This window comes from Monodon monoceros, unplaced genomic scaffold (genome assembly GCF_005190385.1).
Source record: "Monodon monoceros isolate NGI ecotype Baffin Bay Population unplaced genomic scaffold, NGI_Narwhal_1 Super_Scaffold_5, whole genome shotgun sequence".
In the NCBI taxonomy this organism is placed as follows: Eukaryota; Metazoa; Chordata; class Mammalia; order Artiodactyla; family Monodontidae; genus Monodon; species Monodon monoceros.
In genome coordinates this window covers 57690225-57708866 of record NW_021703782.1, presented here as the reverse complement: position 1 = coordinate 57708866, position 18642 = coordinate 57690225, and the positions used below count along the sequence as shown (strand labels likewise).

The 18642-nt window shown below is 37.0% G+C and overlaps 1 protein-coding gene across 5 annotated transcripts in view; it reads left to right on the top strand.

Moving 5' to 3' along the window:
- The window catches only part of RIC1 (RIC1 homolog, RAB6A GEF complex partner 1), a 140294-nt gene that overhangs the window by 104570 nt on the left and 17082 nt on the right, over window positions 1-18642 (top strand). For all 5 annotated transcript variants that reach the window (XR_003790913.1, XM_029204067.1, XM_029204068.1 and 2 more), the window contains 9 exons: window positions 433-585; window positions 2257-2460; window positions 7362-7400; window positions 7721-7831; window positions 8679-8768; window positions 9379-9539; window positions 10492-10627; window positions 15045-15161; window positions 15655-16383. Coding sequence is in view for 4 of the 5 variants with exons in the window: in XM_029204067.1 (XP_029059900.1) it covers window positions 433-585; window positions 2257-2460; window positions 7362-7400; window positions 7721-7831; window positions 8679-8768; window positions 9379-9539; window positions 10492-10627; window positions 15045-15161; window positions 15655-16383 (1740 nt within the window). In the remaining variant the exon portion in view is untranslated. The remainder of the gene's footprint in view (window positions 1-432; window positions 586-2256; window positions 2461-7361; window positions 7401-7720; window positions 7832-8678; window positions 8769-9378; window positions 9540-10491; window positions 10628-15044; window positions 15162-15654; window positions 16384-18642) is intronic.

Sequence of the window (18642 nt, the reverse complement as noted above, 5' to 3'; positions counted from 1 at the left end):
TCCAGTGTTCTTTGTTCTGAACAAAACTGCATCTGTTTGGGTGCTTCTTTGTAAAGCTTCAGCTATGTAACATGGGTCTTCTCTCTGTAAGGAATTTCTTTGTATTTGAGAGGCAGTTAAATTAATGGAGAAGTTACAGAGAGCAGTAGGCATTTCTTAGGTTTTGGAGCTAAGATTGGTATGTAGTGTTTTCACTCTTCTAAGTGGAGAGCAGTGATGGTTTCTACTGGAGATCTAAGATGTAGTAGATGTAGGTATAATTCTTGTCTGTGTTGTTTGTCATGGTTCCTCCAGCCTTCAGAAGTCATTAATAATGCTGTTGTTGGTTATTTCAGAATTTGAATATTTCAAACCGGGAAAAAATAACAAACTTTTTATTGCTTTGATTTTCTTTCCCTGACTCCCGTCTTCTTTCCCCCTCCTCTCTCCAAGAGCTGGGGTGCCGAAGGCTATCACCTATGGGTAATCAGTGGATTTGGTTCTCAAAATACTGAAAATGAGTCTGACTCCAAGAGCATAGTTAAACAGCCTAGCATTCTACTATTTCAGTTTCTCAAGAGTGCACTCACCGTAAACCCTTGTATGGTAAGTTTATTTAATTAAAACTCCGTTAGTTTTTTTTAGTGCCTTTCATATTTGAATATGACTCTTCCTTATGACAATTTTATTTCTGAGCAGGTTTTGCTTTTTTTTGGCCTTGTGGCATGCAGGATCTTAGTTCCCCAACTAGGAATTGAACCTGCGCCCCCTGCAGTGGGAGCATGGAGTCTTAACCACTGGACCGCCGGGGGAGTCCCATGCTTTTTTTTTTCTTTTTTTAATAGGATCACAAGCAATTTGAGGAAAAGCAGTGTTTACAGATTCACTTGAGTAACCTGAATAAAATTTAGTCTTTGTCTGAATAGCATTTCTCAAAGTATGTTCCACCAGGCACTACTTGTGAGAAATATCAATAGCAATTACATAGGACAAGAAGAATTTCTGTTGTCTTTTAAGTGTGAAATAAAGGAGTTAAAGTTGTAGAGATTTCTTTAACATAGGACTCGAGTCTTTAATATACTGATGTGCATCATGAAAGTCCAGGAGTTGGTATATAAAAAGCATTGTTTCCCAAGCTTATTTAACTATGAATTTTTAAGGAATGCCTAGAAGAAAATAAGCCTAGAATCCTGCTTTGGGAAACACTGCCCCAAATTATAACATAAACTCATGTTTTATCAGTCTGAAATAAGATATTAATATGATATATTGTTGATATATAGTAACAGTGATATGTTATATGATAGGGGTGCATATTTTAGTATCTACCACCAATGGGTTTTTAAATATTTGGTGCAACCAATTTCTAATTAAAATTTATAACACATTGAGGAAGAATGAAAATACCCTGGATCTCAGACCTCATTACTATAGCTGAATAATAAGAAAAACAAGAGTAGAGGATTTCTCCTCTGCTCGCACATCCCAAATAAATAATTTAAAAGCACTCCGAGTTTTATATCAAGACAACATTTGGACTACAATGGGAAGGTGAGTGGCTGGGGTGCTGATCTAATTTAAAGAGTGAGTGAATAATCTGCCCACATTTGAAAACACTCGCCTTTAATTAAAAACCAGGGCATAATCACAGAGAGTTGAAACTATATTTTTGTCTAAATATCCTCAGAACCTGGTACACTCCTTGGTACTAACCAGGCTTTCACCAAGCAATTATTGAATTGTTCTGAACCAGGACCACAGATGTAGGCTACTCTTCCTCCTCCCCATGATTTAAAAGATCCTCCTGTATCCAGTTATCCCTGTTTGTAATCCACTCCCTCTTCTTACCATGTGGGCACACGGATGAGCGTATACACACAAACAGTTTGACCAGACATGTTTTCTTACTACCATTCATGAGGTATCTTACATGAAACTAGTTTGTAAACTGTAGACATTGAGTAGTCTTATTCAGTTTTCAGGTGGAAAATCTCTCATAGCATTGCCCTGGGCATGTTTTGGAATCTGTATGATAAAACAGACTTTAACAAAGATTTTATTTACACTGGGAAGTAATCACTAAAATGTTGTCTGTTAAATATAACAGTGTGTGAGATTATTAGGTAGTCTTGTCCTCTGTGAGGAAAATGAGCATTGAGATGTGTGGTACATTTCCAACAATAAAAGTAAATTGATGTATTACTTACTTTCCCCTACCTTATACTAACTTGTTTTTATTTGCTTCCCTCCCCTCTGCTTCCTTTTTCCCTCATCTAGAGTAACCAAGAGCAAGTGTTGCTTCAGGGGGAAGATCGATTGTACTTGAACTGTGGAGAGGCCTCACAAACCCAGAATCCCAGGAGTACTTCGGTACACTCTGATCATAAGCCCAGTCAGGAAAAGAGCCCGTTTGCAGATGGCAGTTTAGAGTCTCAGAGTTTAAGCACTTTACTTGGTCATCGGCATTGGCATGTAGTGCAGGTAAGTCTTCAGATGCTGTTGACTGTGGACTTAGTCCTTGGTAAGACAGCACCCTGAAGCCGATATTTAAGTATTTCATTTGTTGCTTTAGAAAACTGAGAAACTTTGTAAACTTTTTGACTGTCATGTCTCTCTTCTGCTGTTCTGTGCTCTTGTCCTCTTGTCTTCTCCTTTCTTTCCACCTGATGTAGATTGTATTCCCACCTGCTTTAAGTCCATTAGTAAGTGAATAGTTAAAAAAAACTAGAAGTTTATGCTTTGTCCTCTTATTGTGCAAGACTGTTTATTTTACTTCCAGCCTATTTCTGGTATAAATTTAGCTCTGGATTTGCATAGGCTAAAGTGTAGTAATTTAATGAAAAGTGACAATATTGATTAGTACCTTGTGCAGCTGACCTTGTAGTCCTAATGGGGACACGTTGAGGTTAATTGCCTGACTTTGGACCCAAATTGCAGACTTCTGATTAGTCTAGAACCTTAGTGTTAATAATTTTATTATTACTCAATCTTGTACCAGATTATTATTAAATTAGTAGTTTCTTTTAGTAATTCTGATACATTGACATTTAATATAGAAATTCTGAGTTTCGATACCAAATAAAATTAATTTGGGTAAATCAGTAAATTGAAGTTTCTTGAAAGAAACTTTCACACACATTTCAAAGTCCTGAGTGTTTTCTTCCCACTTTTCATGCCAGAGTGTCTTAGGTACATCAGAACCTACTCTTGGATTAGTTTCTTTTAGTCATTTTCTATTTCCACAGTTCTTTGTCTTACTTCTACATTCTGTACTTTTACCTTACTAGCTTACTTCAGCTCCCATGTTATTTTCGGTTGACTTTGAGTGGAGATAATGAGAGACATAAGATTGGTCATTGTGTGAAAAATTGAAGGAGGAATATCTCCTACATTGACATGTGGTATACACTAAAAGAAAATGTATTTAACTTACATTAAGAAATTCATAAAATCAAAACAATGTGCATACCATTTTATAATTAGTAACAGTTATTAAATAAAACTGCATCAGCTACTTCCTTGACTAAAATTTTCCACTGCTCCCTTCTCTCCTATAGCCATTTCTCTGCTATTTTCATTTCCCCATACTTTGAACTATTCATTCTACACTGACCTAGCATCAATGCCAGTTCTGCCTAGCCAGGTCTGTGTTGCCAGAGAGCCAAGTAGAGCAGAGGATCAAAGAAGGTAGGTCTGGAACTCAAAAATCCATCAGGCAATAACAAAAATTGAATTTCCTTCCAGCTCAAAAATTCAGTGATTCTGTGATTCGTAGCCATCTATAAAGTATCCCATATTAGAAGCATATAACACTGATTTTACAACTTCAGGCAAAGTAGATACTAGCAAGATTCTTCTGTCATCCTGTTCTTTAGGTATCTAAAATATTTAGAAAGATAAACTTGTTTAAGTCTAGCTTTACGTAATTTTTTCAGTTTCCTTAAAACTAATAAAAATAATGCTAGAGTTGTACTCCCCCCAAATTAAGTTATAATGGACTCATAGAATTTTTAGAGCTGGAAGGACCTTAGCAATCATGTAGTCCAACTAGGTTTTATACATGAGGAAATTGAGGCTCAGGGAAGTTAGGTGACTTGCCCAAGGTCACACAGCAGAATAGTGGCAGACTCTATCCTTACCATGATGTAAATTAAAGTAATAATCAAACCTGTTTTAAAACCCAGGTACTAAATGTTGAAGCATATAATGTACTGCTGACCTTGATCTAAAACTGAGAATGTGCCTATTTGACATTCTTTTTACTTGGAGTTGTCCTATGCTTTGTTTGCTGGCACTCCAGCCACAAGAGTCAATGCAGCATTGTGGTGGTGTTCGTTCGGTAGTGTGGTTTACAGTGTCCATATAATGTTAATGCTTTTAACTTCCATACATTTTAGCCATTAGTAAGTATTCCCTGAAGAAATGTGAGTGCCTGTTTAATTCCCCCTTCAACATATGCTCTTGTCTAGGATAAGTGCCCGTATCCTCCATCACAATGGCTTTGTTTGCGTGGTTTATACTTTGTATGCTCTTGTACAGCTTAGAGTTCATCACATGAGCTCCAACGAATTCTGCTCTGTTCCTCATCTAGACTACTGGATTTTTTTTGTTTGTTTAAGCCTTCTACCTTACACTCGTTAGTTTCCTGGTCAGAAGATTCTGTGTTAACCATGTTTTCTCCTTTAACAAAAATAACACAAATACATACTTGTCGGAAGCAGGGTAATGTATCAGGCACTATGTTAGGGAGGTCAACAAAGAGGATTGTAAAGGCTATTTCATTTATAAATGATTTGCTCTCATTCCTACAACGTGTATCAAATGTTCTGGGTATTTGGCACAGATCATATCTCCTAGGGTGATGGCCCTCACAGTCTCACCAGTTACAGAAGAAAGTAGGCTAGGTAGGAGACATGGTTTTAGCAGAATGACTTCAAGGGAAAAAAGGTAGATTTAGGTTCTCCGAGAGACTGAAAAATCCTAAGATGTTCAGAGTAGAGATTCTGTACCTTAGCACTGAGTTTCCCAGTGGTATGACATGACTTTTGTGCCCTGACTATGCATTCCTAACCTGAGTTTCTTCATTATTCATTAGCCGCCTCTTTTCTTACTTCTGCCATTTCCTGTTCTCAGTATTAGGAGTGGAACTCAAAGTTCAGGTAACATATACATCTCCTGGGGCAAAAACAAGTTTTTGTTCTTATTTCATAGCATCTTCAAGACACAAAACCATATGAGAAATAAAGCTTCATTTTAAGTTTTGAAAGTAAACCGTTTGCTATTTGTGGCGTCTCATATACTTTTGGAGGGTAAAAGAATTTGTTTTCTCCTAGAGATAGTCATCAGAATGTGATCGTATGATAAGTTAACCTTGGTTCCCATGATTAGAAACTCTTCATGTTGGAGTCCACTTTGGCAGTGAGATCTCACTTCCCACTTTACCTGCCTACACATCTCACAAATACTTATGAAACACTAAGGTTTGGGGAAAGTGGGGGGTGGGGTGTTTAGTGTCATGGATGGCTAGCTCAGTTGTGCTCCAGGAACATCCTTCTTCAAGTGACTATTTTTATTTTCTTCATCCAAAAAAAGAATTTCACTTACAGCGTCCTACAAAACTACTTTCAAATTTTACTTCGCCACCTGATCATTACCTCAGATTATCATTATTCTGAACTAATTCCACCCATCATAGTAAATTTTACTGGTTGGCCTGAATAGTACAGCATATCTGTTAAGATACAAGTTAAGCATTCTTCAAGCGTATCTATCCTGACACAGTTATTTTTAATTCTGTAAGGTAGGCTTCCACAAACCAGCACTGGGGTTAAGAACTTCCTAATGTACTAAAAGCTATTAATTTACTTAGATTTTAAGTTGACTTACTGGATAATAAGTGAAGTCTCACAAAAATAGTTTTATAAATAAATTTTATCAAGGTTAATACAGATGTTTTCACTTGATTTTTGCTTTGTCTTCACATTACTCAAAGAATCTTATTGGATTTGATTGCATTTACTTGGCTTTTTAATTTGGTTTTCTCTTTTTAAATATGTAATCATTTTTCTTTGAGTAAACGGAAACTAAATTAAATTGAAGGTTCTCTTATTCCAGGAACAGAAGATTTTTCCTTTATTCTGTTGTTCTGTTAATTTTCACATTGCATTCACCATGTGCTCATGAAAAACTATTTACTCAGCAGGCTAATAGACAGATCACAAGTCTCAGTAAAGCTAGACTTAAGCTACATTGATACCTCACAGAGGATTTTTCAAGTTTAAAATTCTCAGAGTGACACAAAGACACTGTGTACAAAGATGTAAGACAGACGACATGGAAGGATATGTTTATTGCTTATGTTGCAGATAGAAGAGTTAATATCTGTAATATATTAAAAGTACTTGTAGGTGAATAAGTTGAACACCCCAGTAAAAAGCAGTAGCTTATACACACTTTTATATATATATGGCTGTTTGTTTAGAGATAGCAATGATATAACAGAATTTCACTTTGTATTTTGTGTACTTTTATGCTGTTTAAATTTTATAAGCATGCATTGCTTTTTTATTAGAAAAATGTAAAAATAATAAAAGAGATTTCTACTAAAAAAACATAAACAAAACTCTTGCTGAGGCTCTGATTTTATTAGATAAGGGTTTTTTGGGATGGTTCATATCAGCGGACCCAAACTGTTCCATCTACACAATTCTTGGCTGCCTTAGTAGATGCTTCTCTAAATATCTTTTGTCATTCTGTATTTATTGAGTGTTCAATATTTAATTTAAATCAAATAAAAACAGTGTAGAGAAAAAAGAGGAAAGCCTGATGTCTAGAAACATATAATGAAATGGTTAAGACAGGAGTTGTGAAATATTGGCTGCTAGTGTAATACTCGTTATTTGGGAGCACTTTTTAAAAAACAATTTATTTTATTTTTGGCTGTGTTGGGTCTTCGTTGCTGCGTGCGGGCTTTCTCTAGTTGCGGTGAGTGGGGGCTATTCTTTGTTGAGGTACGCAGGCTTCTCATTGCGGTGACTTCTCTTGTTGTGGAGCACGGGCTCTAGGCGCACGGTCTTCAGTAATTGCAGCACGTGGGCTCAGTAGTTGTGGCTCGCAGGCTCTAGAGCACAGGTTCAGTAGTTGTGGCGCACAGGCTTAGTTGTTCCGCGACATGTGGGATCTTCCCGGACCAGGGCTCAAACCTGTGTCCCTTGCATTGGCAGGCAGATTCTTAACCACTGCGCCACCAGGGAAGCCCTATTTGGGAGCACTTTAAACATTACAAGAAAATTAATCTCACATTATGATGTTAATGCTTTTACGTGCTTTACTTTTAAATATATTTCAGAAGTCTTACCAAACTGATGTGTTATTTTCTATAGATTTCCAGCACCTATCTAGAGAGCAATTGGCCTATACGGGTGAGTTATTTGTTACTATGTTGGTGTTAACTTTCATTGGATAGCATTTGCTGCAAGAGGTATTCTGGGAATTGAGCCTTTCAGTGGGTGCACTGATAAAAGTAAAATTTCAGTACTTGCTTCCTTGTACATTGTTTGTGTAACTCTATAATTTGGTCAAATGTAACATGTATAAATGTTAAGATTTTTGAATTTAGCATTGTACATTTAATTCTCTTAGCAAATGTTTATTAATAGTCTGCTTGCCTGACATAATCCTCAGCTCTTTACGCCTAATTAAAAAACTCAAGGAAGAGCTCTTAATTTTTTTTTTTAATCAGTTTTCAGCTATTGATAAGCTTGGACAGAATATTGCTGTGGTTGGCAAGTTTGGTTTTGCACATTACTCTTTACTCACCAAAAAATGGAAGCTTTTTGGAAACATTACCCAGGTTAGTCTTTTTGAAATTAAAAACCTATTTCTCAAAGTATGAGAGAACTACAATATGAAATAAGTATAAAGTAAACCACTGTTTACTTATTAAAAAGTAAAATCAAATATTAAAAAGTGACACTGGATTATACTAAGGGTCAGTTCTGATAAAGTACTTGATATTTGATAAAAGATTTTGTATTGAGATAGTTGGTTTGTTTTTAGTTCTTGTTAAGATCAGACACTATAATCCTGTAACTTGAGGATTTACTCTTACATTCCAGGTAGAGTTCATCAGATATGATCAGAATAAATCTCCACAAAATTTGAGATCATTCCCTGCTTGTCTGTGTATGACATAAATATTTGGGTAGCATACAAACATATGCAGTTGGATTTTGCAAGAATCAAATAGGAGGAAAAGAAGGAAGTTAACATTTAATAGGTGCCTCCTGTGTACCAGACACTTCCACATATGTTATCTCATTGTTCTTCATAACAACCCAATGAGAGCACTATTGTTACTCACCATTTTATAAAACAGAAACTAGGATTCAGAGTCAAGCAGCTGATAAATGATAAACCCAGAATTTAAACCAAGGTCTGTTGAATGTGGAATAATGATGCTACATGGTACCCAGTTATTTTGAATGATGTATTTTATGTCTTACAGAAATATTTATTTCTTTTAAAGTAGGATGTGAATCATTATTAATAAAGGCCCTAGAGTAATTCTTAATGTTGAGGGGGGCGGGAAGAGAGTAGAGCAGAAATAATTAGAGCTTTCATTGTCTGATTAGGAATATTTTACAAGTCTGTTACTGGCAGGAATAAATGTAAATATGTTTTTTATATTTTCTTTTAAGGAGCAAAATATGATTGTGACAGGTGGCTTAGCCTGGTGGAATGATTTTATTGTCCTTGCATGCTATAACATAAGTGATCATCAAGAGGAGGTATGTTTTTGTTTTCTCAGAAATAACAAGATTTTTACATTTTAAAGATATTAAGCACAGTTTGGTTTTTATATAAAAATAACCTATTGAAAATGAACAAAACGTTTTACTTTTTAATCAAGAATTTGGCATTTTTAACAAATGGGATTTTCATTTCAGGTTACTTAAAAATTTAAAGGGATAATCAGGACTTCTGTGATAACTTTTTCTAAGGATTTTAGCCATTAGACATTCTCTATAAAGTTTGTAAATAATAAAAAATAGTTAAAAGTTGAGAAGTTTATAAAGATAGCTGTCCTTAGAGATTTATTAACTTATTTATTTTTTGAGAAACTACTGATCTCCTTGTATCAGGTCTAAATGCGCAGGTCTAAAAGGAGTATCTCATAATAGTACATCACAGTTTTGATCACTTCATCTTTTAGTTATTTGTAGAATGAGCCTACCCTGTCAAAATATAAACATCCATTTGTTATTAATGCTCAGATTAGTCTTTAACTCCTCTTACTTGAAAAAAGTCAGTAGATAATAAAACAGCATGTCTAAGGTATTTAGTCATCCATGGTAGGTATCTTGTTTTTACAGTTTTCTTTATTTTTGTTTTCTATAGCTCAGAGTATACTTGAGAACGTCAAATCTGGACAATGCTTTTGCTCATGTCACCAAAACACAAGCAGAAACATTACTGCTTAGTGTCTTCCGGGACATGGTAATAGTATTTAGAGCAGACTGTTCAATATGCCTTTACAGTATTGAAAGGAAATCTGATGGGTAAGTATATAACGTGTGACAGGTCACTTTTTGCTCCTGTTTATCATGTTTCCTCTGTAGTTTTTATTTCTCAAAACAGTTACTCTAATTTTATATTTAGTTTCCTTTGTTTTAGGAGTTAAAAAAGCAAGGAATTTTAATTAGTGATATTCATATAGTAGTTATTTATTAGCTACCAAAATAATTAAAGAGCCTGTACCAACTTCTTCAGCTAATCTTACTGGACTCATTTGAGAAAAATCTAGTTCGGGATGGGGTAAAGCTTTAAATACTAATTTTTTTTCCACAATCTTGAAAACAAGTGGTTACTAACTATCCTGGTGTTCTAGAAACTTGGGGAAATTTGTAGGAGTTTACAGCTTTAAGGCCTGAGGAAGCATGACCTTAGAAGACTCATTAATATTTTAACTGAGATAGATGGCTGTAGTCTGGGAAAGGAAAAACTGTCAGACCTGTTGGAGCTGCGTGTTGCCTATATTATTGGCATCTGGCTGGCTTGCGGCATTCAGACCATTCTTCTTGAGTTTTGTTTTGTTCTCAGATGGTTTTTGTTTCTTTTTTTAAACAGCTATGAAGTGCATATTTGCTGAAGTAGCTTATAATTGAGGAGTAATATAAAAATAAAAATTAACAAATCTACTAGCCTCAGAACGCGTGTCTTTCTCAACCAACTATTTCTCAACTGACTAAGCTATTCCTATAGCTTCTTCCCAGTTTATTTCTTCCTTTCTACATCTTACTCCCTTTTTTTCCCTCCCTCATTTCCAGATGTATTCTTGGATGCCACAACCTTGTTGGTCTGCTGTTTAAAGGATACTTGGGGAGGAGAAAATGATAGGTAGAAGGCATTTGGGCCCATAAACATAAAATCTCATACTATTAGTAGTGGAAAAGGAAAAAACCTCATTAGCATTGTTGTTGAGGTGTATGGGTTTCTTTCTCTTTTTTGCAGTCCAAATACTGCTGGTATTCAAGTTCTTCAGGAAGTCTCCATGTCACGCTACATTCCCCACCCTTTCCTGGTAGTATCTGTCACTCTGACATCAGTGAGTACAGAGAATGGAATCACCTTGAAAATGCCACAGCAGGTACCATTCTATTGTCAGAGCTCTTTAGAGTTTTCATTTCAGTTTTTTGTGTTTTAATTTGATTTTAGGAACTATTTATTTGTTCAGCAAATACATACTAAATGTCTAGAATTTGCCTTGCATGAAGCTGCTGGGTTACAGTGGCAAACTAAACAAACATGGTTTCTGCTCATACTATAAAGAAATAATTACATACATAATTAATTACAATTGTGATGTGTATACCAAAAAGTAATATAGCTTACTGTGTATAACAAAAACCTGGAGTAGTCTAAGCAATCACAGAAGATTTCTATATCATTTAAATTGAAACCTGAAGAACAAGTGGCGGTTATCTAAGTAAAGAAGGGGAATTTCAGGCAGAGGGAATGGTATTCAAAGGCCCATAGATAAGAGAGAACATGACGCATTCAGGGAATTGGAAGAAATTTCAGAGTGACTGGAACATAGAGCATGAGAGGATGAGAGTCTTATTGATAATACGGACTTTGGAGTTTGTCTTAAAGTCTAAAGCGTTTTAAGCTGGATGTTATTAGATCTAAGCTTTATAATGTTAGAGTAAACATTACAAAGGAGGAAAATGAAACAGTGGGACAGAACTGGATGTAGGGAGAGCAGCTGAAAGGCCATTGTAATGATCTAGGTGAATGGTGTCTGTGGCCCGAACTTGAGTAGGGAAAAGAAGATGGAAAGAAGTGGAAGGAATATGACATATAGAGGACTCCATGATTAGTTAATTATGAACAAAGAGAAGGGATAATCCCATAGCTTCTGGTTAAAGTAGCTGTGTAGGTAGCAGTGTCACCAGGACCCAGGTATTAACAACTTTCTATTCCAAGCCTCCTTCCATTATACCACTGGTTTCCAAACTTCATGTCAATGTGGAACCCATTTTCAAAGGAAAGTTCTGTGTGGATTTATTTGTCATCCCTGTCTGCCCAGTCTGTCTTTTACTTCCTATTAAGGCACTTCCACTGAGTGCCTGTAAAATACAGGTCCCATTTTTCTCTGCAAACTCTACTTCATGTAACAAGATAGTCCTAGTTGATAAGGGGAAGTTATCTTTTACAGAAGAACTCTAGCTAAAAGATGTGGAATGAATGTAAGAATTTAAGAATCACCATTTTGCAGCCCGTGAAGAAATGAGTGATTCAGGCAGTGATCATTGGATGAAACCAATGAAAGGTTGATGGGAACTTTACAATGAAGGTATCAAGTTGTCATGCCCAAGCCTTATTAATCAATTTTAGCATCACTAAAAGTGGGAGAACCAGATGTGGCATGCTTCCTGGGGTGAAGCAACCTGAAGTTCACGTGAAGAATTACTAGCAAAAACATTGAGCCTGATCTGAATCAAGCTTCTAGAGTCATCTTCTATTCACAGAAAATACAGGGAAAGAGGTTTAGTTTAATGATATTTTATAGGAAAGCTGCAGGTCAATAATGTGGGGGAAAAAAGAAAAGATTCTTCTAAATAAGACTTTCGAGCTATAAGAACAAAATGCATGCGTAAGTTCATTTGTATCTTGATTCAAATAGGCTATATATAAAAAGACACTGTTGAAACAATTTGCAGTATTTAAATGTGAACTAAGGAATAGTTGTACGTTTTATTACGTTTAGATGTGATATTGGCGTTGTGATTATATAAGCAAATATCCATATATTTTAGAGATGCCTATTAAATGTATAGGGGTAAAATGGCATGGTATCTTTTAAAATGCTTTGGCAAAATAAGTAAAAAGAAAAGAGGGATAGGTGGAGCAAACCTTGATAGTTGTGAATCTGGATGATGGGAATAAAGGGGTGCTGTTTGTTGTACATTTTACATACTTTTGATCATGTTTGAAGTTGTCATATTAGAAAAAAAAGGACTCCTTGTATATCCTAGATACTACTATTAGGCAATCAGTGGCATCAGTAATACTGGGTGCCCCATTTTAAGAGGGCCCTTTACAAAGAGGAGATACTTAACTTGGTAAAGAGCAGATTAAGAAGTGAGTTGAAATATAATAGGAAATAGACTGATTACATCTTGCACAGAGGGAAGACCAAGATTTAAAGCAAAGCAAGTCTTGATTTAACAACAAAAAACTAGCAGTAAGAACTGTTCAACAGTAAGGTGGCCTTCACTCAGGAGAGAGGTGAGCACCTTGTCTCTGAAGCTCCCAATGAGAATTATCTACCAGGGATTTTTTAGGGTAAGAGATGGTATGTTGGGTTCCTTCAAATTTAGGATTTTGAGGATACATGTAGTCCCTGCTTGTATGTTACAGTCAGTTTCTGAAAAGTTCATTAAAGTTGCCTGAGAGGGCTGTCGTGGTCACCGGTTCTTACGTATTGTAATATTATCAGTAGAAAATGTTGACTGCATGTAGAGCTGAAGGAAAAAAAAGAATTTTGCTTTTTCAAAAAATGAAGGTAGTATAAAATGTAGTGGTGAATTTACCATCTTAAAACTTAAAAGTGGTCATTATGAACATTAATCAGATTTTAGTGAACTTCAGTAAATGCTCTTTAGGTCTTTTGAAGTGTTTGAGGAGTTTGTCGCTATGCCAGTCCCCAAGCAGTCATATTGTTTGATTCTTGGCATTGCATATTCATTTTCCTTTTTCCTCTACTCTCTAGCGCTTATAATTCCCACATAGCTTTTAAATTCCATTTTTCCTTCTCTTACCTCCAAGTTATTTGCTTTTTCTCGTGTGTTAGGACAGATGTTCAATTTTTAGTTTTCATGTCATTATGTGCTAAGTGGGGAAATGAAGATTTCTTTCCAAATAAAATTCTTGAGCTTTGTGACAGTTGCTTGGAGATTTTGTAGGGTTATTTTTTAAATTCCTACTTTGTAAATTAACAGCAGTTCATATCATGCTTACTACCTACCTGGATATGATCTAAAGCAAAAAAGAATAACAGAGCCTGTGAGTATTCTGTACCCTTTTGCCATTTCTTTATACACAATCCCTTGTGTCTTAGAGCAGTGCAAAAGAGCATTTCATATATCTGAATATTTTTTGCAAGTAGAATACATAGGGTGACGGTTGTTTTCTTTACCAAACCCTAAATGATATCGGCAGCTTAAATTCATCCAGCCAGCAAGAGTCAAAGCTGGGACATAATCCATGTCTTCTGAATAATCATCCTTTCCTTGAATAATCATCCTTTCCTTCTTAAAACTCTTTCCTTCTCTGGTCTGTGACATCATGCTCGATTTCTCTTCTTGCCTTCAAAAGCTTAGACAGTGGCCCTCTGCTCTTTTGCCTCCCATATACTTTGCCTCAGAAAACTCATCTGTTTCCTTCAGCTTACCAGGTTTGCCTTTATGGTTATGATTCTGGTATTCATCTCCAGTTAAGTCATCTCTCACAACGTTTTTACTTGAAAGTCTTAAGATTCTTTCTAATTTAAAATGGGCAATAGAAGGAAACTCTTCAGTTTCCCTTCCCTAAACTATTTTCTCCTCCTAACTTGTAGCACCTCGCCTAGATTCAGTTCCCTGAAATCATCTTTGATTCAGCTTTCTTTTCCTACCCTTCATGTCTAGAATATAAGTAAGTTTTTGTTTTGTTTTGTTTTAATCAAAATGCTTTTTCCTCTTTACAAGTGAAAATGACTTGATGTCTGAGATTCATTTTAAAACAGTGCTCCTGAAACTTAAAGCTGGGTGATAGGGTTCAGTGAAAATCATTATACTAGGTTCTCTACTTCGGGGTTTGATTGAAATTTTCCTTAATAAAAAGGCAGACTATTTCCTTCATTCTTGAAGTCACCACCCATGATATCTTCCTCTCCTCAGTAATCCATCCTGAATAACTCAGAATTTTTAATAACTCCCTTATTCAAGGACCATACATGGTGGCTTATTTCCTGCTATATTTTTACCTGACTTTCCAAGCCCTCTTTGAAGGTCTGTTAACCATCAGCATTTTTTCTCATAACATCCCTAATTTAGCCAGATTGTTCTCACTTTCCCAGTAGAACTATTTTATCCTATCTCTGTGTCATTTATATTGCATTCTTCAACTAAAGTACCAACGCTTTTTCTCCCACCCGTGTAGGTTAACCTCACCTTTCAAGTCCCACCTCATCCTTTAAGCCCTGTCTAGCTGTGCCGGCCAGGTCACTGAAGCGATGTCTCATTTTTATGAACTTCTGAAGGTCTTTTAGTTTTTCCAGGATAATTCAGCTCTGCCCTCAATTTTATGTTCACTTACATTGTTCATTAATTACATTGTGTTAAGCTTGTTCTACCCTAGCCAGACAGCTCGTTGTATTTCCACAGAGCCTAGCAGAATGACTGTACATAGTACACACTCAATATTGTTGTTTGCTTAAACTGTAAACCTTATGCATTGGCAAGGGAAATGCTGAAAACATACCTATTAATTTTTATAAATACAATTTATTTTTCTTTCAGGCTCGTGATGCAGAGAGCATTATGCTAAATCTTGCAGGACAGCTCATCATGATGCAGAGGGACAGATCAGGCCCTCAGATCCGGGAGAAGGACAGTAACACTAACCAAAGGAAACTTGTGAGTAAAGTGCAAGTCATTTAAAACGTTAAGAATGTATGGGAGGAGGATGAAGGAATAAAAGAATTTAAGAGGAGAGTATTATCTTGTGATTTGGAAAGTGAGTAAGTACATAAAATAAGTCTTAAGCCTCTGGGTACAAGACTGTTTGTGAAGGGTGGAAGATGAGATCCTAAAATGATAATAAAATGCTCTGTATGCCGGATGTTACTGCTTAGGCATTATTATTTACAAATTCTAATGGGAAAACAGGATAAATTGGTGAAGTTCCTTGGGGTGGGGGGTGGTGTTCTTTTGGGGTTTTTTTAGATTTAAATACACATACTTTGAAAGGCAGGGTACTACTATTAACTCTGACTCTAAATAAATTCCCCTAATTTTCCCCAAAATTTATACTGTCATTTTGAAAGATTTGGGAAACTAGTACCTAGGAAAACTTAGGAATCTACAAATTTAATAGGGGAAAAACTGATTTCTGTCTCTCCTTCTCCAGCTGCCATTCTGTCCTCCTGTTGTACTAGCCCAGTCTGTTGAAAATGTCTGGACCACGTGTCGAGCAAATAAACAAAAGCGTCACCTTTTGGAGGCCCTCTGGCTGAGCTGTGGAGGTTCAGGGATGAAAGTCTGGCTCCCTCTCTTCCCTAGGGATCACCGGAAGCCCCATTCCTTCTTGTCTCAGCGGATCATGCTGCCTTTCCACATAAATATCTACCCCCTGGCTGTTCTGTTTGAAGATGCATTAGTCCTTGGTGCTGTCAATGACACTGTACTGTATGATTCCTTGTATACTCGGAACAGTGCTAGGGAACAGCTGGAGGTGCTCTTCCCTTTCTGTGTTGTGGAGAGAACCTCTCAGATCTACCTCCACCACATTCTGCGTCAGCTGCTGGTGAGGAACCTTGGGGAACAAGCCTTGCTCTTAGCCCAGTCCTGTGCCGCGTTACCTTACTTTCCTCACGTGCTGGAGCTCATGCTCCATGAAGTGCTGGAAGAAGAAGCTACCTCACGGGAGCCCATTCCCGACCCTCTGCTTCCCACTGTGGCAAAATTTATCACCGAGTTCCCACTCTTCCTGCAGACAGTTGTTCATTGTGCCAGGAAGACTGAATATGCCCTGTGGAATTACCTTTTTGCAGCCGTTGGAAACCCCAAGGACTTGTTTGAGGAATGTTTGATGGCTCAGGATTTGGATACTGCTGCCTCGTACCTTATTATTTTACAGGTAACAATTCTCTTCTTACAAAGGTATAAGAATTGTTGAGCGTAAACCTAGAGGAAAAGGAAGGCAAATGTCCTGTGTTGGCACTGTGATTGTGTTTAAAGAACTATTACAGTCATGTTTTCTGTTCTTTTTTTTTTTTTTTTCCGGTATGCGGGCCTGTCACTGCTGTGGCCTCTCCCGCTGCGGAGGACAGGCTCCGGATGCGCAGGCTCAGTGGCCATGGCTCACGGGCCCAGCCGCTCCGTGGAGTGTGGGATCTTCCCGGACCGGGGCATGAACCCGTGTCCCCTGCATTGGCAGGCGGACTCTCAACCACTGCGCCACCAGGGAAGCCCTTTTTTTTTTTTTTTAAACATCTTTATTGGAGCGTAATTGCTTTATAATGCTGTGTTAGTTTCTGCTTTACAACAAAGTGAATCAGTTATACATATGTTCCCATATCTCTTCCCTCTTGCATCTCCCTCCCTCCCACCCTCCCTATCCCACCCCTCTAGGTGGTCACAAAGCACCGAACTGATGTCCCTGTGCCATGTGGCTGCTTCCCACTAGCTATCTATTTTACGTTTGGTAGTGTATATATGTCCATGGCACTCTCTCACTTTGTCACAGCTTACCCTTCCCCCTCCCCATATCCTCAAGTCCATTCTCTAGTACGTCTGTGTCTTTATTCCCGTCTTACCCCTAGGTTCTTCATGAGCTTTTTTTTTTCCTTCGATTCCATATATATGTGTTAGCATACGGTATTTGTTTTTCTCTTTCTGACTTACTTCACTCTGTATGACAGACTCTAGGTCCATCCACCTCACTACAAATAACTCAATTTCGTTTCTTTTTATGGCTGAGTGTTATTCCATCGTACATATGTGCCACATCTTCTTTATCCATTCATCCGATGATGGATACTTAGGTTGCTTCCATCCCCTGGCTATTGTAAATAGAGCTGCAATGAACATTTTGGTACATGACTCTTTTTGAATTATGGTTTTCTCAGGGTATATGCCCAGTAGTGGGATTTCTGGGTCATGTGGTAGTTCTATTTGCAGTTTTTTAAGGAACCTCCATACTGTTTTCCACAGTGGCTGTATCAATTTACATTCCCACCAGCAGTGCAAGAGTGTTCCCTTTTCTCCATATCATCTCCAGCATTTGTTGTTTCTAGATGTTTTGATGATGGCCATTCTGACCGGTGTGAGATGATATCTCATTGTAGTTTTGATTTGCATTTCTCTAATGATTAATGATGTTGAGCATTCTTTCATGTGTTTGTTGGCAATCTGTATATCTTCCCTGGAAAAATGTCTATTTAGGTCTTCTGCCCATTTTTGGACGAGGTTGTTTGTTTTTTTTATTATTGAGCTGCATGAACTGCATGTAAATTTTGGAGATTAATCCTTTGTCAGTTGCTTCATTTGCAAATATTTTCTCCCATTCTGAGCGTTGTCTTTTCATCTGGTTTATGGTTTCCTTTGCTGTGCAAAAGCTTTGAAGTTTCATTAGGTCCCATTTGTTTATTTTTGTTTTTATTTCCATTTCTCTAGGAGGTGGGTCAAAGAGGATCTTGCTGTGATTTATGTCATAGAGTGTTCTGCCTATGTTTTCCTCTAAGACTTTGAGAGTTTCTGGCCTTACATTTAGGTCTTTAATCCATTTTGAGCTTATTTTTGTGTATGGTGTTAGGGAGTGTTCTAATCTCATACTTTTACATGTACCTGTCCAGTTTTCCAAGCACCACTTATTGAAGAGGCTGTCTTTTCTCCACTTTATATTCTTGCCTCCATTATCAAAGATAAGTTGACCATATGTGCATGGGTTTATCTCTGGGCGTTCTATCCTGTTCCATTGATCTATATTTCTGTTTCTGTGCCAGTACCATACTGTCTTGATTACTGTAGCTTTGTAGTATAGTCTGAAGTCAGGGAGCCTGATTCCTCCAGCTCCGTTTTTCGTTCTCAAGATTGCTTTGGCTATTTGGGGTCTTTTGTGTTTCCATACAAATTGTGAAATTTTTTGTTCTAGTTCTGTGAAAAATGCCAGTGGTAGTTTGATAGGGATTGCATTGAATCTGTAGATTGCTTTGGGTAGTAGAGTCATTTTCCAGTGTTGATTCTTCCAATCCAAGAACATGGTATATCTCTCCATCTATTTGTATCATCTTTAATTTCTTTCATCAGTGTCTTATAATTTTATGCATCCACGTCTTTTATCTCCTTAGGTAGGTTTATTCCTAGATATTTTATTCTTTTTGCTGCAGTGGTAAAT